General features: G+C 45.1%; 1 protein-coding gene across 8 annotated transcripts in view; it reads left to right on the forward strand.

Annotated features, from left to right (window-relative positions):
* Positions 1-23,832, forward strand: part of IL1RAPL2 (interleukin 1 receptor accessory protein like 2) — a 338,050-nt gene that overhangs the window by 60,667 nt on the left and 253,551 nt on the right. Inside the window, exon 1 of one of the 8 annotated variants that reach the window (XM_046941130.1) lies at positions 7,410-7,519. The exons of the other annotated variants lie outside the window; for them this stretch is intronic. Coding sequence (XP_046797086.1) covers positions 7,489-7,519 — 31 coding nt within the window. The 5' untranslated portion in view covers positions 7,410-7,488. Of the gene's footprint in view, positions 1-7,409; positions 7,520-23,832 lie in introns of those variants that run through there. 8 annotated transcript variants of the gene reach the window in all.

Genomic DNA, 23,832 nt, shown 5'->3' on the forward strand with positions numbered 1-23,832 from the left:
ATATCAGGACAAACTTCTTTACAGAAAGGGTGGTTAAGCACTGGAATAGGCTCCCCAGGGAGGTGGTTGAATCACCATCCCTGAATGTGTTTAAAAACTGTTTGGATGTGGTGCTCAGGGACATGATTTAGCAGTGGGTTGATAGTTAGGGTAACATGGCCAGGTTGCGGTTGGACTTGATCTTGAAGGTCTTTTCTAACCTGAACAATTCTATGATTCTGTGACAGAATGATGTCTGACATGGGAGTGCATATGAAGCAAAGGAGTGTCATTGAATTTCTCCATGTGGAAAAAATGCATCCATTGACATTCACTGATGCTTGCTGAACACTGATGGAGACCAAACAGTGAGCACAGTGAGGGCTGGGTGGTGCATTTCAGCAGTGGTGACAGTATGGGGTGGGGGGGAGAAACTTTCATCAGATGTTACTTGTTTTACGGTAGTTGGAGGCTTCTCAGTCTGCAGCTGTATGCATGAGTTTTTGATAGAATTGCTAAAACTGCCACATTAGGGAAAGTTTCAGCAAAAGATACTCCAGATTACCAACATTTAAAGAAGATGCTTAAATGATCAGACTGATAAAATTTATGCTAATGAGTTTTTCAGCTAGCTAATTAGCAAAAAAAACAAAACAAACAAACAAAAAAACCCCAAAACGACAACCCAGCTATTCTTTGCTTGAATAATTCTTCCGCATCTTTCAGTTTCAAGTCTCACAATTTGGAGAGCAGTGAGGAAGTTTAAAGGCTTAAATTTTAGTGCACGAACTGGCAGAGTACGACACTTCTTTCTGCTGAGGGAGAAGCTGCGCTCTCTGATGGAAACGGTTTCTGATTTATCTGGTATCTTATGATTTTTTCAGTCATTAGTCCTAGACCTGGATCAGAACAAAATCCTGTGATCCAAATGCTGAAAATCTGAGGGAATTTGGACCATGATAAATATTTTGCAGCTGGCTCACTCTGCGTATGAATGAGCTCCGCTAGAAAATCTGGCTCCCACAATTAAGTGATTTAGGGACCTAATTGCAAGGCAAAAGGGAATTGTAAGCTCCTATTTTTGTGGCAGCCAAGGTAATTTTAGGTCCTGGATCCAAATGGTGGAGCGTATGAAAATTATGGATCCAGACTTGGGCTTACAATGGGCTTTGTGCAACAACATCAACAAAAACCCTCATGAAACAAAATGCAGAGATGGAGAGCAGCCCACCCATGAGAATGGAGAGCGGCTGGATTTATGTCACTGATGGCAGTGCTGGGCAGGATGCTCTGCAACTGCAGGGAATGGGGCGGAGAAAGGAGAGGGAGCTGGGAGCAACAATAGCCCTTGATTTCATGGTGTTCTTCACTGCTCTCCTAAGCAATTAGTAATGATTTATTGAATTGGTAGCTGAGGGCTGATGCTGAGGTGAACCACTGTTTTCTAGAGTTTGCAGTCTTAATCCAGAAGATTAAAGGATGAGGGAGCAGCAGAGCTGTCGCAAAGCGAAGTGGTTTGCAGGGGGTCACGCAGCAAATCAGGAGCTGGCTGCAGCTTGGCACTGGTGCCAGGCAGCCCTGCAGCTGGCAGGGAGCGGAGCAGAGTGTGCTGCTGCTCTGTGGGCCTGTGGTGTGGTGGGGCTGCCCTGAGAGCCAGCAGTGGGTGGCTCTGGAGTGCGAATCGTAGCTTGGTTGGTGAGAGGGAGTCTGGAGGTTCTGCAGGGCCATGTGAGCCTGCCGGAGGCTCTGCGTTTGGCCACTTGCTCATTCTGTTGATTTTCTTTTGCTGTACAGTTGTGTAACACTTCAGGGAGCAGAAGGGTGTGTAGGAGCAGGATGGCTCCTGCCAGAAGCACAGATGGTTGGAGAACAAGCCACACTCTGCAGCCGCACTGGGGTTTTTGTGTTTCTTTTTCTTTTCTTCTTCCCCCCCCCCCCCCCGTCTTTCTTTCAAATCATAGTATTAAATCGGGAATAGTTTAAACAGAAATAACCAGATCCCTGCCACCACTTCCTGGGGCTGTGTGCCAGCATGCTCCCTGCATATGCAGCCCAGATCCAGGTGGTTGGTGGTGCTGTTCCTGGGCCGGCTTTGGTGCTGACGAGCTGTGTGTGGCAGGGAGGCTGGTCCTGCTGCTCTTTGTGGCCATTGTCTTTTGTGGAGTCCCTGCCATGCACAGAAGTGTGGAGATTCCCTTAGTCTTTCCACAAACTGCCTTGGCCTTTGCTCCTTCGCCAAGTGTTGTTGCCAAGGCACAAAGCTTTGGTCTGTCATTTGTCCGGCATGGAAAAGGTATAGTTCAGCCTCTTTCCACCCCATGGGAACTAAAGGAGCAATGTGAGGGCTTGGGGCAACACAGAGAAGACAGCACAAGGGAACAAGACACAGCAGTGGCCATGGGATGCCTTGCCACAGCTTGGGCTTGTTACTGCCTCAAGTGCTAACCTGCACAGAGCCTTTCTGGTGGAGAAGGGTTGTGGCATGTTTCTGGAAGGCCAAGTGCCATGTGGCTGTCACCTCACAGGATGACTTCTTTCCCGTCCTTTGCCAGATGTTTCTGTGCAGATGATTTCCCATTAAGGAGGAGGTAGGTGTGGACAGCAGTACCCCACAGGTTTCCTGTGGGAGCCTTGATACATAGTTGTTATGGACACAAATGAACTTTGAATAAGTACAGTTAATCCCCGAGTTAAAAAGAAATATAAAAAATATAGAGTTAAACGTGTTACTTTGTATAGTAAAGTGTAGGTGCGCATATGTGCATATATATATAAAATTGTACACATTTTTAAATTTCCTTGGCCATGAATGTTTCCACATAGTGTTTCTGTTACTGGACTGACCAATCACAAGGGCTGCTCAGGAGCTGTGGTTCCTTGCCTTCTGCTCTCCCAGCCCTCCCAGCAGGAAGGGCTCTGCACATGGCTGTCCTGCAGGAAGCTGCTGGTAGAGCACTGCTGGCTGCTGGATGGATGCCCACAGATGGCACTGTCGTGTTCTGATGTGTGCGGGCAGCTGGCACTGCTGTTCGGTGCAGTGTTGGATGAGGCAGGGTCTGCCAGAGTCATGGGCCACCCCACCTTGTCTTCACTGCACCGCAGGCTCCTGCCTGGCAATAGGGTGCCCTGACAGTGTCTGTACCACTGCCGTGGCCTCATGGAAGGGTAGTGGCTGGCTGGGGGTGGCCACAGGTGCTGAGGGACAAGAGCTGGAGGTGTCTGGTGTGAGCACTCGCACAGTGTCTGGAGAGAGGTTGGGTGAGTGGAGGGAGGGATGAGAGTGGCAAAGGCAGTGTTCCTTTGGAAGGAGCAGGGTCGGGGCAGACAGGCCAAGTATTGACTCCAGTGATGATGGAGTACAGGGTAGGAGGACGCCGACAAATATGCAGACATAACGACACTGCGGCTGGGCTTACAAATTAGTTCTGCATAGCGTTCATTCCAGTGCTCTGTGACTTAATTTTAAAAAAAGAAAGCCTCATTGACCTTCGTTGCGGGGTATGGAGGTCACATCCAGCCCCAGGGCTGGAGTCGGGCACAAGGATGACACTGCCGAACTGAGTTCGGAAAAACTTGCCCTTGTCACAGCCTAGAAGAACAATTCCCAAATAATTTGGGGCTGGCATTGCAGTTACACCCTCTCCTGGTGTTACTGAACTTAGCCAATACATTTTGAGGTTAGAAGAGGAGTTAGAGTCCCTGCAAATTCCCTTCTGCGGAACTGGATGAGAGGAAAGGATGTACCCATCCTCCCTCCTCAGCCCGATGTGGAGTCCCTCCTTTCAGTTCCTGAACAACTCATCACCCTGCCAGAATCCCTTCCTGAGCAGGAGACCCAGACCCGCTGCAGTGTGAATAGCTGAACCTGCACTGGCAGAGAGAAAACATCTAAGTATAAAATGTTCCCTCCTTCCTACCAAATGACAGGAGGTTTCCATTTCAGGAAGGAAGTGTGGGTCTGTTCTGACATACCTGGGGGTGGGAGAGCCCCGCGGACTAATTATTGCTACACGCCTCTGCTCCACAGTTGTAGACTGTAAACAGAGCTGGTCAAATGATGGTGTGGGAGAGGAATTATTCAAAGTAAGTTTTAATAAATTATAAATAATGTAGGACTTGTTTCTGTTTAACGAACTCTGTCTAACCAGACAGTCTTTCCAGGCTTCTGAAACACAGCATCATGTCAGTAATACTCGTGAGTACCTGCACTGACAGGTGAATGTTTCTTGTCCATGCTGAATTTAACTGCAGTGTGTGCTAATAAGATCTACAGTCCCAGTTGAAAATCGGGGTTTTATTGTTGTTGGAAGAAGGTAGTGGATGGTTCTTATCTAGCTGTATCAGATGCTCTGCAAAACCAAAATTCATTGACCTTTTCATTCTTTGGAGGAGGAAGAAGATGCCAAGTCATACTTGCAACTGCTCTGTTGGTCAGAGGTTTGGGGAATTAAGGAAACTGCTTTAGATATGGGTTCTATTGCTCTGCCTGAATTAGCAGTGCACATAGTATGGTTTGCTCCACGCGGTATCACAAATGGGCCATGAAATAAGAGATTTTGAGGAGTGAGGGAAGCCAAAGCTGTTCAGATGAAGGCAACTCTGAAGGGACACGTTGTCCTCCCTGCCTCGGCTGTCCCAGTCTGGACGATAAAGGCGCCATGGAGTATGGGGCCAAGGCAGTCACTGAAGTGAGCATAGCTGGGATTGCATTAAATACTGTGCTAAAAATACAACATTGCTTTAGTATTGAATGTAAGAATTATGTTCACAGAAGCGTAGATATTGCTTTCCATTTGTTGCCTAAAACCATGAAGAGTCTTAACATACCATTGGCTGAGGTCTTGGGGTAGCTTGAGTTCTTAAAAAAATGACATGTAGCTTAGCTGTTACACAAAGGAGCCAATAGCATTAATCAGAAATTTGACTTTACTGGGAGTTAGAAATCTAAAAATCTCTGTGTCTCACCCCTATCCCTGCACGTTTCCTTGCAGCAGGAATAACATGCTCCCCTGTCCCCAGGGTCATTGTGAGGATAAGGGATAAGTATGGAGCGCAGTGGGATCTGTTTAGATAATCTGACTGATTCAGTGGGGATTTTGTTGTTCTTTTATCCTAACAAAATCAGTTTCATACAATACAGTACAACTGGCTGAAGATGAGAACACCAAGAAATAGCTTTTTTGTACGCGGAGACTACTGAACCACCGCTTACTTTTCTTTATTTAGTAGGTACTGGAGAGGTAGAGCAAAGCTCTGCTATCGCCTCCCAGCAAGTGACCTAAGCCATTTAAGCTGCAACATATGACTCGGAGGAAGTATTTTGCAAAAACAGATGCACAGAAAGTCAATTTCCTATTCATATTTTGTTGTGGCAATTGGTACTTTAAAGAGATGGCAGACTTAAATTAGCTGGAAAAGTGACATCTTTAATTAGGAAAGCCTCTCTGCCAGCACATTGAACACTTGCCAGATTCTCAGCATTTAGGGACCATTGATTGCCAACAATGGCAGCTAAACTGCTTCTGGGTAGAAACTAATTGAATTTCCTCAAGTTAAAATGAGGATCTGAAGTTGAAGCAAGATGAACTCCTCTGCTTGCTCTCATTTTACTTACAGCTGTCATATTCTTAGCACTCCAGGGGCCCTGCTGCATTTTGGCCAGTGGTGCCTTGGTCATTCTGAGAATCTGCTATTGCCATTCATAATATGCATCCACATCTGCCCTGTTTTCTTCCCATACCATTTTGGTGACCATGTTCTCCAAGGACTCTTTTCCTGGATTGGGTTGCTTTTATTTAGTATGGTGCTACCATGTTGGGGCTGGGGAAGCTGACATGGAAAATGGAACTACATCCCACTGCTGGAACATCCTGGCCAAACCAGTGTCTCCTGCTTGCTCAGGGTGGGTGATAGCCAGGGGCTGACGTGAACAAGTGGTGAAGTTGACTTGCCGTCTGCCTTTCAGTGGGTGAAGTTGTGCGGGGTCTGATCCCTTTTGTTGAAAGCTGACAGCAGATCACAGCCACAGTGGAGCTTTGTGTCAGAAGGAGTGCTGCCTTTGCTTGGCTGTAGCATGAGCTTTGGCCGTAATTCTGTCTTGTATCAGTTCCTCGGTCTCAGGTGAAGCTCCTTTGCAGCAAGTCTGCAGTTTGAGCTGTTGCTGCCCATGTGTGGAAGCTACTAATGAGCCCAAACTGGCTCCATTGGGTCTCTGCTTATCTCCATCTGCCCACTGTTCCCTTCTCAGAGGTTTTTAGAGGACAGTCTGCACAATTTGAAACAGATCTCTGTCTGAAGTTAAAATACAGGGCTTGTCTCGGTGGAAGGAGCCTGGAGAAGGATGGTTTCATTCCAATCATATGCCAGGTCTGCTTATTAAAGCTGTTCAATGCTGCTGAACTCTTAGCACTCCATGGAAACTTGTGACTTGTTGGTCTGTTGCCCATGTAGAAGCTCGGCAAAGCTAGAACCTAATTTCTGATCAAAACAGAACTGTTTTTTTCAATGAGCTTACTTTATTCCCATGTATTCGAGGGCTTTGTTTTCCTGTTCAAACATTCAAGAACAGAAGAGCAGCTCTGGCATGGCCTTTCCCCCTGGCGGCAGCCAGCCAGCCAGTAGGGAGGGGAAGGGGAGAGCTCCTCAGCAGCGCCTGCTGGGAAAGGCTCCATTCTGTGTCCTCAGGAAAGGCAGCTTTCTTTGTGTGTCGCCTGAGTCCCTGGTGGGCAGCAGCTCCCAGCTGCTGTCTGCTTCACAAGTGCATGTTTAGAATGTGGCCTAAAGGTGTGGGGTTGTCCCTCAGCCCAGCCTGGTCCTATGCCTCTTTGTACAGCAACAAAACCAATGAAACCCAAACAAACAAACCAAATCTGTCCAGTATGACTCAGCCTGGATTTGCTCCCTTTGCTGCTGCCCATAAATCTATTAAGAAAGAAAAATGAATTGTTGGTTTGAGTGAAAAAATGAACCAGATTTTAAATTTTTAGCTGGAGGAAGAATTCAGACAAATCTTTCACGAGAAAAAATCCTTTTTTTATTTCTATTTCTATTTTTTTTTTTTAGCAGCTCAGGGTAAATTATTCAGCTTCCTCTGTTACCCTCCGGCATTAGTTCAGAGCAGAAGGATTTTGCTTATGAAATGTACGTTCTCCTTTCAGAGGTACTTTATAAGTGCTTTATTCCTTCTTGCTTCTGTTATGAATACCGTGAAAATGAAAAGAAAGATCCCTGCACCTTTTATAGGCCCAGCATCAGGCAGCAGTTCCTGCCTCCCTTTCTGATTGTGGGTAGGAAACATGGGATTTTTATGAAAGGATAATCTCCGGAGATGCTGAAGGAGATTTTCATCACTATGGAAAAGGTCAGCAAACATATTGCCAGGGAATGACGTGATTTGGTCTGGTCAAAGACAGAGGCCTCAGAAACAAAGCAGAGTATGGAAGAAGTAATAGTAGAGTGTAGTTTTGATGAATGCTTTGCTATGCTGTGTAAACTGAAGTTGGTCGTGTGATGCCGGTGGGAGAAGAAACAACTGATGAAGGTAAGCGTTGGATGAATTACATGCAGCTGGGAGCTGTAATGATGAGAAACGGATAAGGTTCTCATTGTTCTGTGGCCGAAGGAGACCTGAAGCTGGCTGTCGATGAGATGAAAAAGGAGCTCTTGTTAACGTTGGCAGTCGAAACTGCTTTTCACAATGCTGTTGAAGGTTTACCGATTTCTTTTGCCTGTTGAGTTTTCCATTTGATGCTGTAGTATTGGCTGAGGCTTTTAAGAAGCTTGTTCAGACTTGTGAGACCGGTAACAAGAAGAAATGATCTGTATGTGCAGCCCCAAGCCCCCAGGCTCTACCTGGGACTCTGGAAGGCAAGCCCTGTCCAGCTCTTCTTTCTTGCAGATGTGTCCTTATACAACTTTAAACTTCGGCTATTTTTCTCCACCAAATGGTATTCTTAAAGTAAAAGTGCAGTTAGCTTATCCAAATACGTTTAGCAGTAGAAAGTCAAGAAGCCTTCAATCAAGAATAGACTTTAATAAGGTCCCAAGATCCCCAATTAATTCTCCTTATTATTTTTTTATATACTCATCAATTCTGGGCCACCACTGCACTGAATGTCCTTTAAAAATAATTAATACTGCAATCCCTAAGTACTTTCAAGGTAAATAAGTTTAAAAGTTGAACCACGATAATGGTAAAGAAATAGAAACTGCTATTTCCTGTTCTTCCTATATATAACTGTGGGCCCATATAGCTAATAAAACATTTCTGGGCAGATCTGGATCGATTTAGAGATAACAGCTGAAGCAGGGATTGAATTGCAGCTGGATGTTGTTGAAACTGTACGAGCTCTCTTCTTGACGTTTTTTATATTCCAGCTTCCTCTTGCTCTTTTCCTCTTCCCTATAAAATCTTGTATTATCTGCAGGTTTTGACGACTTGTTTTTTCTAATCTGGATTGCTTTTTGTTTTATTCCTTAAATAGAGATTAAGAAAATTTGAGTGTAATAATTGACAACCAAACTATGTAAAAGTAAAAGCAAGCTCAGCTTAAATCTGAAGCACAACGCCTGAGCCCTCGGCAGCGGGCATTCCCCTGCAGGTCACCTGGGCATCTTGCTCCATTGAAATTGCAGCCTTTGCTTCGTCACTGGCTGACCAGAGAACCCAATTTATGTCTCTGGGACAGAGAGCTTGGCTGAGAAAACTGACTGCTTGCAGCACTGAAAACGTTATGATGAGTTTGGAGCCTGGCTATTAAAAGCAGCTGTTCTGAACATCTGAGGAAGTACCTTGTACTGAAGATGTGGGCTTTAAATGTTTCATATCAGAATTATTTGTGGAGTTAATTTACTTTTTCCTGTAAAGTGGCTTTTTTCATCCATTCAGCCTGTCTCGTGCCAAGAGGAGGGCCTTGCTGGTTGTGTGCACGCTGCAACCCAGCAATGTGTACGTTAGAATTTATCTCAGTGTATGAGCGAGTTTCTTTATTCTGCAGAGCTAAACCAAAGCTCATTTTAACAGTGTGATTTGTCTTAAATTTTCAGGTGGGCCTAAAATCCCAGACTTTTCAATCTTCCAGTCACTATAGGCAGATTTCTTTCTAAATAAATGCATTGTTTTGCTTTTGAAATCAGTCAACATAAACGCTTCATTTTCACTTTTGGTTGATTCCAGCCTTGGTAACTTGCATGTCAGAAATTTCACAACTTAAAAATGTGCCTAGCCCTACAAACAACTTATTGATAGAAAAAGGTTAATTTGGCTCCCTTCAGCTTTTTGTCTCTCTATCTCTCCCTCTTTTTTTTTTTTTCCTACTTAGCTACTAAAAACAATTTCTGTTTAGAAACTTTAAGTTGCAGAAGGTTAGGGGTTCACTTTCTCTGCTGAGTACGTATGCACTTGGTGTGTTCAGCTGAGGAGCAGGTTCACAGCTCTGTTGTTCATAAGAACGCTGAGGTGATGCTTCCCTCTCTAGCTGATTCATCTGCTGTTAACTGCTTATGTTTTATTCAACTAAAGGTTCAAGTTCAACAGAATCTGATGTTTTTTGAAATGGTGAAGGAAATATTTTTGACCTCTGCATTTGCAATAAAATTTCCAGCAATAACCTTTTTCTTTTTTTTTCTCTTCCCTTGATCTAATTTCCCTCCTCTCTTAAATTCACCAGCGCTTTTCTTTGCTGTCTCCACACATTCTGTCATCTCGCTTCTTAATTATGGTTTTCTTTCCAGGCTGGATGTGTGAGGGACCTAAATCCCAACTTGTGGGTGACTGTGTGGACCTCACGTGGGATGGGTCGCTAGTGATCTATTACCGGCATGCTCACAAGTGAGAGCAGTAGGTGTAATAAGTTGTTTCCTTGCAGAAAACAGCTTTCCTGCCAGCAAGCAGCAGCACACTGGCACCCCGGGCACTTGCTTTCCTGTTGCTCTGCCATCCTGGTGAGCGAGTGCCCAAGCATGCCCAGCTCAGCCCGGGGCCCTTGTGCCATGGAGGGTGATGATGCAAACAAAAACAGACATTGTTCTCATTGTGGCGATTTCAGCCTTGCTTCTCCTGTTTCCCTGAGAGGTCAGTGCCTTCTCTGGAAGCAGTTCTGAGCCATCTCAGGAGCAGGCTCTGTGCTGAAGCGTGGCTGTGTGACAGTTACTTGCCCATGGCTGCCAGAAATTTTAGTGCTAAAAGGAGGCGTGCAAACTGCTCCTCGCAGGGGCAGACACTATGGGAATGCCAGGTAGCAACTGTTTATTTGTTTGGGCAAGATCTAAAAGTTAAAAATGCAAGGCTGCATCTGAAACTCCTCGTTGTGAGCAGGAGGATGCCCTTTGCTTCAGCAGACTCAGCTGCTGGACTTGGGGAATGCACCGTGCTGACATCCTATGCAGGACACTGTCTGCCTTTGTGCACTGTGAGCGCACCAGTGATGTGCACAGCGGCTGTGAAAGGAGCTGCCAGGACAGAAGGACAAGGAGCATTTCATTCCTAACATGTATGGGATTGTTGTGCTGTTATTGTTTTGCTTTTTTTTGTTCAGATTCTAGAATTAATCTGCATTGACTCTGTACTTGAAACACTTTTTCAGTGCCTTAGAGATGTGATAAACATCTGACAGAGGTTTTGTATTCTTTCTTTTTCTTCTAGCATCTACCCAAATATGCAGAGCTGCTTGTGTTCGCAAGGTGTAGTCACAGTGGGATTTGTTACGATATTTCTCTGTATTGTCCTGATCATTGCAGAGATCTTATAAACTGAATAAGACCTTTTAAAAATGAATTTGACAAAGAAGTAATTAAAAGCAAAGAATGAAGATTAACACAGATTTGGTATAATTCCTCTAAAACTGCAGTTCTTGTCCTTAAGCACTAGCCAAGTTTGTTTTACACAGTGAGAAGAAACACAGCTAACATTTTATCAGCACTTTGATTACCTGGCTTTTTCAATCCAACAGCAGAGTAGCTTTGGGGCGGGAGGTGGGGTGCTACAGCTTGTTTTCTACTCTTGTCCTCTTGTCCAAATTAGTGGCAAAACACCATGTTCCATGCAAAGTGAAAATGGGGTTTTACTGTTGCTCAACCCCTTGCTAAAGCTCAGAATCAAAAATGCTTTTTTTGAACCCTGTCTACAAGTCTTATGAGGAGTGGCTGAAGGAGCTGGGATTGCTTAGTCTGGAGAAGAGGAGGCTCAGGGGAGACCTCATTGCACTCTACAACTTCCTGAAGGGAGGTTGTAATTGAGGAGGGGTTTGGCCTCTTCTCCCAGGCAACAAACAGGACCTGAGGAAATGGTCACAAGTTGTACCAGAGGAGGTTTAGATTAGATGTAAGGGAAAATTTCGTCTCTCAGAGGATGGTCAGGCGCTGGAATGGCTTGCCCAGGGAGGTGGTGGAGTCGCCATCCCTGGCAGTGTTCAAGAGGTGTCTGGATGAGGAACTACGAGATACGATTTAGTGGCTTGTGGTAGCAGTGGTAATGGGAGGACGGTTGGACTAGATGATCTTGTAGGTCCTCTCCAACCTTGTGATTCTGTGATTCTGTGAGTGGCTGATGGGAGATGGGGAGAAGAGAGAATGGGAATGAGAGAAGAAAGAAGAATTTCTGTTTTTTTTCAGACTGTATGTTGTTATCCTTTAGCTCTCTGGAATGCTACAAAACTTTTTTAAGCATCTACCATTTGTTACTTGGCAGAGAGGGGCTGATAGCGTAAGGCTTGACTTGGTCTTTTATGTACAACAGGCTGACAAATCAGTGTAACAACAAACCTACCTGGAATTACATGAATAAGAATTATGAAGACACCAAATAACTAACAGATTGTTTACAGCCAATATTCGTAATTCAGTGATAAAGGACAGGAAAGAGGGAATTGCTGGAATTGTGTCTCTTGTATTTGCGAAGGAGTGGACTTTTCTTAACCTCAGGATGGGGCGGACACCTGGTTGTGTTAGCTCTAGATGCAGGATCCTAGATTCAGAATTACCTAGATCCAGCAAGGTAAGGAGAACTGCTTGAAAGCAGGTGAGCAAGGTAGGTGTTGTGTCAGTAATTTTGCATCTTGCTTTGAGACATAGCAGCACTTTTTTTAGTCTCTGTCTACACTCAGTGGAAAGATTGAATTTTATTTGTACGAATGTCAGCTGGGATGTTTGGGCAATAGGAAGCTGTTCTCAGAGTGATCCTTTTCTAACAGGGATCAGCCAGTGTGTGCAGCTTGCACGGGAGAAAGGTTTCTCCAAAACCCAGTGGTCAAAGCGAATGTAGCAATGAGTGGCAAGATGAGGAAGGGTTGCACCGCTCTTCCTGTTTTGTGGTCCAGCACTTGTGTGCAAGTGTCACAACATCCACTGCCTGTGCTTTTTGTTTTAGCCTAGTATCGTAAGAGCAATATTTTGCTCTCCACCTCTCCGTGAAGTACTAGGCATTTTTTTCTCTAAAAAATTATTTATTCATTTACACATTTAGTGGTGCAGCTGATTGCTATGTAATCCTCAAACATTTCTTGCTACTTCTAAGTGCATTTATAATGGTCAGATGGATTGCTTAGGAGGGACATTGCCATGCAGGTTTCACAATCTGCCAGATCTCAAATTGGAGCTGTGCTTTAGAAGCAATTAACTGGCAGTTATTTCTGCTTTCTGCAGTCCATAGGTACTATTACTGATTCTTTTCTGAGTAGCATGTAAGGGCTTCATTTAGCGATTGAATTGGTCATCTCAACTACTTCTGAATGATGTGTTGCCTTGAGTTTGTGAAAGAAGAGCTTATCTGGCCATGTTGTCAAGGCTGCACCAAATTGACTATTAAAATAAGTGATGTTTTGATGTGAACCTGCCGATGTAAGTGGTGGGCTGTATGTACTGATTTGACATGTTGACCGTGACTGTTTCAGATCCTGTGGTAACCCTTGGAACATACATGCGTGCCTTTGAGAGAACTGAGGTTGCTCTTAAATTTCAAGAAGAGAAATCACTGTATCGCTACTTTCTCTTGATCTTGAATGGTCTTGAATTATTAAAGAGCCTCTTAAAGAGTGCAGCCTAGTTTCCAAGCTCGGTAACTTTTAAACAGCAAACCATAGTGAAATTTAGTTCTGGAATCATTTTGACAATTTTTTCTGCATTGCTTAGTTACAAAAATTGAATGTTTTTCTTGTTTCAGAATGCTTTGTCTTAATTAAAAATAGTAGTTCTATGTATGCGACAGTGCTGTGAATTCAGGCTAACCAACGCTTGAACAACGCTTACTCTGCTTGGGTAAGTATGAGCAGCTGCAATACTGGCTATGTCTGCTGACAAAACCTGACTTACTGTGGTGCTTACTTAAATTATGTGGGGATCTAGATAGCTTTAAATACTGCTGGGGTATGAAAGTATTTCTTGTGCTGCTTGTGAACAGAAGTCAGACTTTATTGTGAGAGTAGGAGATGGTCTAAGCTTGGAACTGCTTAAAAAAAAAACAACACCTGTGTCTGTGCAGCTTTGACAATGAATAAAAAGATTTTGAAATAATGATGTTAAGATGGCACTTCTGTCCTTTTCTTTGGGTTAGATGCTTTCATACAGGAAACATCTCACGTGTTTCTCTGCAATGCAGGTGGTGATGATGCGTGATGTTGGCCACAGACTTGCCCTTGACACAGTGAAGCCAAATGAGGACTGCAGTTGTTCATAGCTGTTGTTAATATCCCACTTGTTAACATCAGGGAAGTGGCATGTCTCCCTGAGTCCTAGGTCTGAGTTGCTTTGTTCTCTTGTGCGTAAGTGATAAGTGAGCTTTGTATACCAAAGGGGAATGTTGCAACAGGAAGATCAGTCCAGCCCTGCCTCCCCACACGTACAGACGTGGCCATGTTTCAGCTGGCACAGGGGACAGTCCTGTAGCAGCACCGCTGGCAGGCTGTGCTTGAAGCTGGAGTCTTGGCTGTGGGACAGCTTCAGGTCTCACAAATCACTGGGAACTCTATCTGACACAGAGGCCTTTGTGTTCTGGGTGATTGTTAATGTTTACAGCGATACGAGTTGAGCCAGCTAGTGACTTGTGCTTTGTATGTACTGCAGTGACAGAGATGCTGTTTTCCTACTTTGTAAAACTGCCACAAGGAGAACTGACCTTTATCTGGCTCGGAGGGAGGGATCCTCAGAGGGATCCTTTTGTAGTGAAAAGCAAAGTCCCCTCCACATCTGATGCCCGGCTCGTGCTGCTGAGCAGGACTGGCTGAAGGCAGGCGTGGGAACGCACTGTTCTGGCTTAGGGGGCGAGTGGGGCAGGGCATACGCAGTGGTGGTGTGGGCTGGGGTCTGTCACTGCCCATACATGAGGGTTCCACTGACCAGGTGGGGTAACAAGCACAGTGTGGTATTTTAATGGCTGTTGTTGACTGTGTGCTAATTTGTACTAATTTAAACCTGTTTCAGGTTCCAGGCTTCTGGACAGTGCCGGAGGTGCAGAAAAGTCCTTTGGGATTCTTTTCTCTGGTACTCAGGTACAGAGATGTAACAAAGAAACACAATTTGGCACTTGTTAAACCTCCTGTGGTTGCTCATGGCCCAGCCCCCAGTCTGCTGTGGTCCCCTGCCTCTCCCCATGCTGACACTGGTGCTGACTGTGGCAGCTATGGGGTACAAGTGGGCCTGATGTGGCTGAGGCCCAGCAGCCACCTCCTGGCGCTCTCAGGACCTCAGTGCTCCCACCAGGCTGTTCATGTGCCGATGCAGTACCTGAAGGACTGTGTACATCTGTGCCATGGGGGCTGGAGGTCCACGCCAAGCGGTCTGCACCTTCCTCTTGCGGAACTTCTCCAGCAAGGGTCAATTTTTAACAGTTGGGTTCTGCTCTGTGAGAGGAATTAAGCATAATAACGTTAGCCTAGGCTGCTACCTGCCAGAGTCAGACAGACTCAGGGCTGGGATAAAAAAAGATTGTCATCTGATTTTTCCATCTGGATGAGTTTGCTCAGTTTGCCTGCAGACTGTCTCCGGGAGCAGCTGCCACTGCCTCCTTATGCTGCGGGAGGAGGCAGGCCCCCTGAAAGGGAGGCTGCGGGAAAGCTGGGGAGGGACTCCTTATCAGGGAGTGTGGTGGTAGGACAAGGCCGTGGCTTTAAACTAAACAAGAGTAGCTTTAAATTAGATAGAAGGAAGAAATTCTTTACTGTAAGGGTGGTGAGGCCTGGCACAGGTCAACCAGACAAGTTGTGAATTCCCTGTTCCTGCTGGCATCCAAGGGGTTAGAACTAGATGTCTGTAAAGTCCCTTCCAGCCCATGCCATTCTGTGATTCTATGAAAAACATCGTGACAGTGTGCACGTCCAACCAGTGTCTCTCAAAAATGCCACCTCTCTGCCAGCTTGCTGCTTGCAGGGCTACCATGGTTTCAGACACTGGAAACGTTTCTGTAAAATGTTTGCAACCTGTTTGTCACCAGTTTATAAATACATTAGCAAGCAAATGAAGCAATGGGTGTAAAGTATCTACTATACTAATGCCAAAATGATGTGACTGGCACTCCATAAAATGAGGATTTCTATTTAATATCTAGAAATTAATTGGAATTAGACCGTTCTATCTGTCTCTACCTGTTCAGTCAAGCTTCCTTGAACAAATTAATTTCATAACAAAAACACAAACAGTAATTAGCGAGGAAACAGTGTTTATTATATTTATCCTCCAGTGGCTACAGTGCCTCAAGACTTAAGTCTGATTTGCATCTTTCCGTACACAAACGAGGATGTACAGAGAGCTGTAGGATTGCAGCTGGCAAGGCTAACATGTCGGATGTGCAGTATGCTGGCCGCTTCGGCTTCTCATTTCCTGCCGGTTTATAACAGCTTCTGGATTTTTTGATTGTAAAGGGAAAGAGGGTTTAGGCAGCAGGGGAAATGACTTATCTGAATGTCCTTCATCTGGATGTGATCTGTTCATTTTGGGCATAAAGACTATTCTGATCTTTTATTTATGTGCTTAAGTCTATAGTTTGCTTCCTTGTTGGTTTTATTTTTAACTGCAAGGTTTTTTTGTGAGCAATCCAAGTGGTACTGTAGTGCCAAAGAACCTACGCTTCCTTGGTGAAGCAATTATCACAGTTGGCAGAAATAGAACTGTCTACAGATGACCCAAGTACAGTAAAGTATAGACCAGTGGTAGAGCCAGCCAATCTTCAGAATTGACTTCTAAGGATTTATTATTATTATTATTATTATTTTTGCAATTTCCATTTATTTTCTGGTAAAATATGCAAACCAGGCTGTTGTTCAACTTCTAGCCTAACCTGCTGCTAATTATTTGAGATCAAATCATTTCTAATCTCCAACTTCCCCTCGTTGTGTGTGGCTTTTTGGATGGGCAGCGTGTCAACTGCGAACTAAATTACAGATTTTAAGAAGGCCTTTAGTCACATAAGTCAAGATGATAAAATGCTATTTAATGGGGAATGCTCCTTTACTGTGGGCTTGATCAATAAATTAAATAGATTAATTAAGTTGAGCTGTCAGGAGTAAGGGCTGTCACGAAGTCAGGCCAGTGGAGTTGGCCATTTAGAAGAGGCAAAAACTCAACAGAAAGAGACTGCCTTTAATAGACTGTTCTGTAGAGCATGTGAGTGAGCAAGTACATGGAAAGTTGAGTAGCGTGAGTGCCTGTTGTCTGATCACAGGCACTGTGAAAGGAGGCAAGTGCGTCTGTGCGCAGGCATTACATTTACTAATCAAGCTCCTGGAGGTTTTGAACTTCAAGTTCTGAGGAAATGAACTGACTTATGATGTGCATGTATAGTCTTGGATATCTTCAATTTTTTTTAATCTTCAGTGAGCAATTTTTTTTTTTTTTATGCACGTCTACATGTGTGTGTATATACAGCTCTCATCACCTCTCACTGTAGAGCCCTGCTGTCTGGGCCTGGGTGAGCCCTGAGGCAGTGCTGCAGGCTGCTGTGGAGGTGACCCTGTGGCTGAGTCAGCTCTCTTCCATCCTGCAGTAGCCAGCATTTGGGAGGGACGGCCAGCAGAGTGAATTGCCCTCTTGGTGAGAAGTAGAAGCTCACAGGGACTCCATAGCTTTTGTTTTCCCGTGTACCTTATGTTGCTGATGGATGGTGCCGGCATTTCTCTAGCTGTTCTGTCTTGTGGCTGAGGGAGCTGTGATGTGCATGTGCCCCTGAGGGACGGTCCCCGTGGAGATGTGGCAGAGCAGCAGCTCCCTGGGGCAGAGGAGCTGCTTTGCCATGGGCTTCCTCTCTCCCACGTAATTCTCTGCTGGTGCACTGGGAATGAGGTGTTGTGCGCTTCCCAGTGCAGAAAGTGAGGCAGTGTGTATCGCTGCAGTCAAGATGCATCTCTGTTTTGGTACTTCCAGTTTAGCTGTAAAGCCCTGACCATATGGATGTACTCCTACAGCCACTCTGGAGACAAGCTGAGAATAAAATGAGCTGTATGCAAGTGCTATAAGCCTCTGTAAATGAAACCTGCCTGACAAACCAGAAACATGCCTTTTTGGTATAAAACAAAATTCTCTCCAGACATTGAACCTTATGTACGTTCAATTCTTGTTGATTAAATAGTTGGGAGCTTAAAACAGCAAGGAAGCAAGCCAGGGACTCTGGTGCCACATTGATGATCTGTCAGGAGAGATGTGGGAGAATTCAGAGCTGGAGAATTGTGCCTGCCTCTGCAGGAGAGGCTAAGAACCTCTCCTGGTTCTGAGAAGGGCGAGGACGAAAACAAGAATGTGCCTGATGGTTACTTGTTTTTTTGCAGCAAACAAAGAGTTACTGGATTGCTTCCTATGACTGCTCAAGGAGACACTGAGAATGAGCGTCCCTTGCTTTGTCCTGAGGAGCTTGGGCAAAATGTAGAAATACTCCCAGGTGACTGAAGCACCTCAGCTGTTAGGTGAGCTGGGCTCCCACAGCTCAGCGCTTTCGTGATACTGGTCTGTGGGATCTCGATGAACACATTACAAATGGACCTGGTACTCTGGCTGTCGGGAAGATGGGCTTTCTTTTTTTCTTATACAATTATCAGCAGCTGTGAAGAATGATGTAATCTGCATGCCGTATGGAGCACCTATATATAAAAACCTGACATATGGATGTTGTGAAGTTCTCAGAAGATTCCACATGCTTGAAATCACCCACGTTTTAAAAACACTGTTTGGGAATTATTTGTTGAGTTGTTATGTTGAATTCCCAGACGTGAAACCAGGAAAATGGTGCTGGGAACGTTTGTAGCATGCAGCCGGTTCTGAGTTTCTCCTTTCAGTCTCTTTGGCAGCACAGGAGGCTTTGAGAAAGATGCCCTTGGGTGAATGTTTTCAGGAATGCTGTCTGTTACTAGAACCGTTAACCTGGTGGGTCAGAACCTGTTTGTGCTTGCTGGTGTTGGCCAGACCTTTCCTTTATCCTTTTTTGTCTCCTGGGCCAGGCTGTTGGCTGCACAGCCTGCCAGGGGGGAGCCCAGGGTGAGTGAGTGACTGAGCTACGAATGGAGCATATCAGATCCATGCACGCAGCAAATCAGGTTGGGTGAGCAGAGGGTGAGGATCAAGGAAGGTGCGTATGAACTGGGAGGCTTTTAAGCCTTGTTCACTGTTTGAGAAGCCTTCAGCAAGTGGTCTAAAATACAGTTAAAGACTACATAAATGGTTCATTCTCTCTTGTCCTTGAGAAAGGCGGGTAGAAGTGGATCCATCAGATCTGATTTCTGGCCTTGTTTGAAGTAAGTGTGAAGTGCAAGCTCTTCCTGTACCTCAAGGATCAGGGCCTGGGGAATACTGGCTCCTCAGGTACTGTGCTCCTGCCTGTACCTGCTGAGCTCCCTGCTCCCACATCGCCCTTCTTGCAGGGCGGCCCAAGGGATGTGCTGTCCCCAGATGTTATTACCAGTCCCGTAAGTTTTCACTTGAAGTCATCTCAAATTGCTGCTGTCCTTTCTGTCAGTTCTGTTCTGGTGGGATGGCAGGGGATTGACAGTGATGTGAATTGTGCTTTCTGAAATGCTTAGTCCAGGGTTTCTATGCTGCCAAGGAGCAGCAAGCAGCATGCTCTGGTATGTGTTTATTTGGGAGCTGTGCTTACAGGTGTACGTAAACCCCTTCCTCCCCAGAGAGCTGTCGAGGTGAAGTTAATTCCATTACCAATAAGCGTTTGTTGTGATCCATTAGGCAGTAGGAGAGAGAGCCTACAGCATGTGCCTGTACATCACTTCAATCTGTAATCAACCTGTTATGATTCCTAGTTCATAGCGACGTCTTAGTTATTTGCATGTGCTGTGCTACAGTGGATCATGCTTGCTTAAAATCCTTTGGAGGAAAGAAACATCCTTTTGGCTTTTATTTGAAATGAAAGCTGTTCCCTAGAGTCGTGTCAGCTGCAGAAATCCAGACCCCAGCACAAGTGTCTGCATTAAAATCCAGGCTTTGGGCTGCGTTACAACAGTGTAACTTCACATGTCACATGCAGAGAAGGCAGAGCAGCAGCGCAAGCACTTAAAAGATTGCATCCATACTTTGAAATGGAGGGGCTTTTAAAACTGTGGGGCTGCAGCGAGGGGAAAAGAAACAATTATCTCCACTCTTTACCTCTCCCAGCCCCCTTCCTCCAGGCCCTGTCATTTGTGAGCTTTAAACCTTATCTGAAATGATCTGCTTGTCTCTTGGTAGTATTCCCTGTATTTTAATTGGGCACGGCAGGTAAGGCATAAAGTCGAAGAGCTGGAAATAACCTGTAAAACTGAACAGTGGAGCCAGAAAGGCACCTTCATTTAATGCTGGTGATGGCAACTGCTGTATTTTTGGAAGAATTTGTAAGGGGGAGTCTGCAAGGAGAGTGGCAGCGCTCTGCTGGGAGATGCACGTTGTTGCAGATTGCTGTGCACTGTGTTGGCAGCAGGCCATGCTGATGGGTTAACGGATTGTTTTGCATTTGGGATCGAAGTCCTACTTTTTGGGTGAGATGTTACATGCGGTATACATATGTTACTTGTATATGTATCTGTTATACATGTACACATACGCACAAGGTGTGTGCAGCATGGTCGCCTAGATGGATATTGATCTTCTCTGTTCTGTCTGGGTTTCATAGACCACTCATTGCCATGATATAGAACTGCCTTTTGTTTCCTTAGTAAGCTAAAGAAACTGCTGCCTGTTTCATATTGGTCTGTTTTTTTACACTTCCTCCTGGAGAAGGTGTATTTGAGAAGTATGTGTGTATTATAGGGATGGTTTTATCTAAGGAAATCTTGAGGTGGAAGGGATTAGGGTTTATGGTAAGGTCATAGTTCCTGGGGCGTTTCATTCGTCAGATCAGCTCACTCATCCTCTCTCCCGCCTTGGCAGGTAAATGCATGTTTCACATATAAACACAAGCATACTACCTTCTGAATCTGAGTTAGAAGCTGTGTCTGTGTTTTGACTCAGCCAAAATAAGCTCAAGAGCAGTTATAAACCCCACAAAGAGATTTGGACTGAACACTCTTGAAGATTCTGTTTGCATGCATCCTCTGCCCTTGCTCTACTCTTGACTATGGAGCTGAAGCAAAAGCAGGAAGACACTTAAGACTTCAGATTTGTGGTGCAAATGACCGCAGTTCTGGTGAGATGAGCAGGGCATAGTGACAGGGAGAAGAGCTTCAGGATTCACATTCATTGTGAATCTCTGCTTAGTGCTGTGGAAGGTCTTTCAGGATCTGAGTGATGATGAAGGATGTGCCAAAGGTAGAGAGGGACAGAAGCAGAGATGCTGTGAATGGCAGGTGCACCGGTCTGTGTGTCATGAGCAGGTTTTGGGTGCTTCAGATTCCTCTTGTTCGGTCTGGGACTGTGCACACTGTTCCTTGTGTGCGCTTGGACAGAACTACCAGTTTCTTGAACGATTTCCTGAGGTGTTGATTCCAGTAACAGGGAGTGATGCTTTGCAGATGGTGATTAACTTCTCCTTCACTTGAGGAAATTCTGACGTGCTTCTGCCTTCCTGCCCTGCTGGGGAGGAACATGAAGCCACTTCTCCCAGGCTGCCTGTGCTGGTGAGAGGGCAAGCTGCTCTCTTGCTCCTGATCCTGCCTTGGTGTCACACTTTGTCCATGAATTCTTCCACTGCCCGCAGGAAATGAAGCAGTATTCATGTGTACAGCTCTTAACTGTGCAGTGCGGTTTATGAGAGCAGAGAAGATGCATTCTGTAAGGCAATGTCAGCCTGTGGGTAAAAATACTAGGTTCCCTGGGCCAGCGCAGCGTACCGACAAGAGCAACCCATGCAGTAGTCTGCAATGGGATGTTCTGGGAGACTGTACCACTGTTTCACTGAAGGATGCCTCATTTACAGAACTGTTAAACGTTTCCATAAGGCTTTAGTTTGTCCTCAGATTCCCACCCACTCAGCTCTAATTAAAATACAGATTTTCCCATCTATGATAAATTTTTTGTTTTCAGGGAAAGCTACAAAATAGTTGAAAAAATAAGATTTATCTGTCTGCTGCTTTCCTTCAGCCTTCTTAGTTTGCAAATGAGTCATTTCATGTCATTTGTCTTCTTAGAACTTTGGCCAGTTTTAATTCAGTAAAAAGCACTAGTCATTCCTCATATTTATCTGCAAATTACATTGAATCCTGTTGTGGTTCTATTGGGTGGTAATGATTTATATGCCTTCTAATAATTTATCTGATTATGCCAGCTCTGTTCAATTTTTAAAGAATTATCAAATTAATGCTCTTGTGTGGGGGACAAAGAAATCATTTTCATAGTTCTTACTGACTGCAGTGTGATACAGTGCCATGTTTAGTTCATTAATGTAGCCGCGTATATGGATCACACAGCCAATTTATTACGGGTATTTAATCTCGTTAGACTTGAAGTTGCACAGAAGCTGTGTGTTCAACGATCTTTTGCACACGGTGTGTGTGTGTCGCCACGTTGATAGTCCTGCTGTGTGCGTGTCCCCATGTTCTGCAGCTCTGTGAGGGAAGCATCTGTGCTGGGTGTGGATGGGACCGGCAGCTCCATGTCAGTGGGAAGGATGAATGACAGCATGTCAGGAATCCCAGTGGCAATACACGTTGGTCCCTGCTCTCCTTTTCCTTATTCCCCAGTAATTCTTCCCTGCGAGCCTGCGGAGCCCTCTCAGCCCCTTATCTTCAAAGGGCTGACTTCAGGAGAGGAGATAAGCACACGCTTTAAGATTAGAAATACTTGCAGTGATTTCAGAGTCAGTTCTATTCTCGGAGGTAAACAGGAGATTGGGGATGGTGAGGAGGCACAGAAAGAAACGCTAAAGAACTGAAGGAAAGCAGTTCTTCTATCTGTATATCTAATACCGTGAAGCTTCAAGTGCCTCTCCCTGCGTGGACTGTTTGCTCTCCCTTTTGGAAACTGTGCCTAACTCCTGGATGATGTGCCTCCCACGACAGCTGACAAAACACAAAGAAGTGGGAAGATGCTTCAGCTTTAGAGGGAAAACTCTTTGTGAAAGAATAATGTACTTTTTCTTGACTTGTATATTTGGAAAAGAACTGGAATGAAGTGATTGCATGAGTGCAAATAACCTCCAACTTTTTACTCTAACATTTCTCTTGGAAAAATAGTGTTTCTTTTTTGAATACATTGGCACAAGTTTCCAGTTTGGGTGCTGTTTGAATGCTGCTTTTTTACTGTTTAGAAGCAGTGTTATGCTACAGAGACTTCTGAACATGGGACTGTGTTAGTGCTAATGGAAATTCTGATTAGTCCAGAAGCAAAACTGTTGCCTTTTCCAGTGTTCTGTATGATCTGCTGCTGTGCAGCCTGTGAGGAGGGGCACTTCAGCTCAAAGGGACGATACTTTACCCAGTGAACAAATGCAGAAAACCAAACAAACACTGACTTCCTAGCAAGAAATGACAGCATCCAAGCATCAGAACAAATAATCAAGCAGGCATATGATATCCTTTCCTTTTAACCCAGGTTTTACTTTCCGTGAAGCAGGTGGTGCTTTGGAGAAGCTGGATTTTGCCCATGCCGTGCCCAGCCACTCCCAGCTCAGTGCTGCTGTCAGTTTCGTGCTGCCGCCGTGCATGGCCATGTTTGGGAACGGGCTGCTTTAACACCTCTGTTTTTTGGCTTTTTGACATTATTTGGTTATTAAAGACAGCTGTGTGTGCACAGGCACATCTGTGGGCCTGCTGAAGTGTAAAACCTCTTCACAGCAACGTTTAATTCACATTGATGTATTTTTGCTTCTGTCTGATACCTGGCTGCGGTCTGGCACGTCTTTTGGCTCTTTGCTGTTTTACAGATGGCACATAGCAAAAAGCTGAAAGCAAGGAATGCCCTCTGTGATCTGCAGAGGTGTGGTGTGAGAAATGGGGCTACCAGGGCTGTCCCTGCAGCCGCTATGTGCTTCATCAGTTCCTCCTTGCTTGCTGATGCTCTCCTTTCGGTTGTTTTTACGTTTACACTCCTACAACCTCTTTGTTACCAGAGCAGCTGATGGTTTGCTAAGAGGCTGGTTTCAGCCTCATCTTTTCACATGCTTGGTTATTAGGGAGCACAACAATCCTGTGCTAGATTTCCTTCTGCATCCCCATGAATAGAAAGGCCTACTTCTACGGGAGCTGCCTTTTGTACCTTGGGAGTGTTTGGGTTTGTGCAGCTGTGCACTGAAGAACAGTTGATGACAGCTTCCAGAGCTCTCAAGGTCAGTTTTGGTGCGCACACAGCAGCACCTGTCTGCGGAGCCCTAGGAACAAACACATGGTACAGGCCTGCACCAGCACCTGTAGGGCTTTTCCCAGCTGCCAGCCCTGCAGCACAGCGTGCCCATGGGTGCTCCACCCGCAGCTTCCTCCCAGACCTTTGCATTCTCCATGCATCTGTACTGCCTTTTTTTTT

Source organism: Gallus gallus, chromosome 4 (genome assembly GCF_016699485.2).
Source record: "Gallus gallus isolate bGalGal1 chromosome 4, bGalGal1.mat.broiler.GRCg7b, whole genome shotgun sequence".
In the NCBI taxonomy this organism is placed as follows: Eukaryota; Metazoa; Chordata; class Aves; order Galliformes; family Phasianidae; genus Gallus; species Gallus gallus.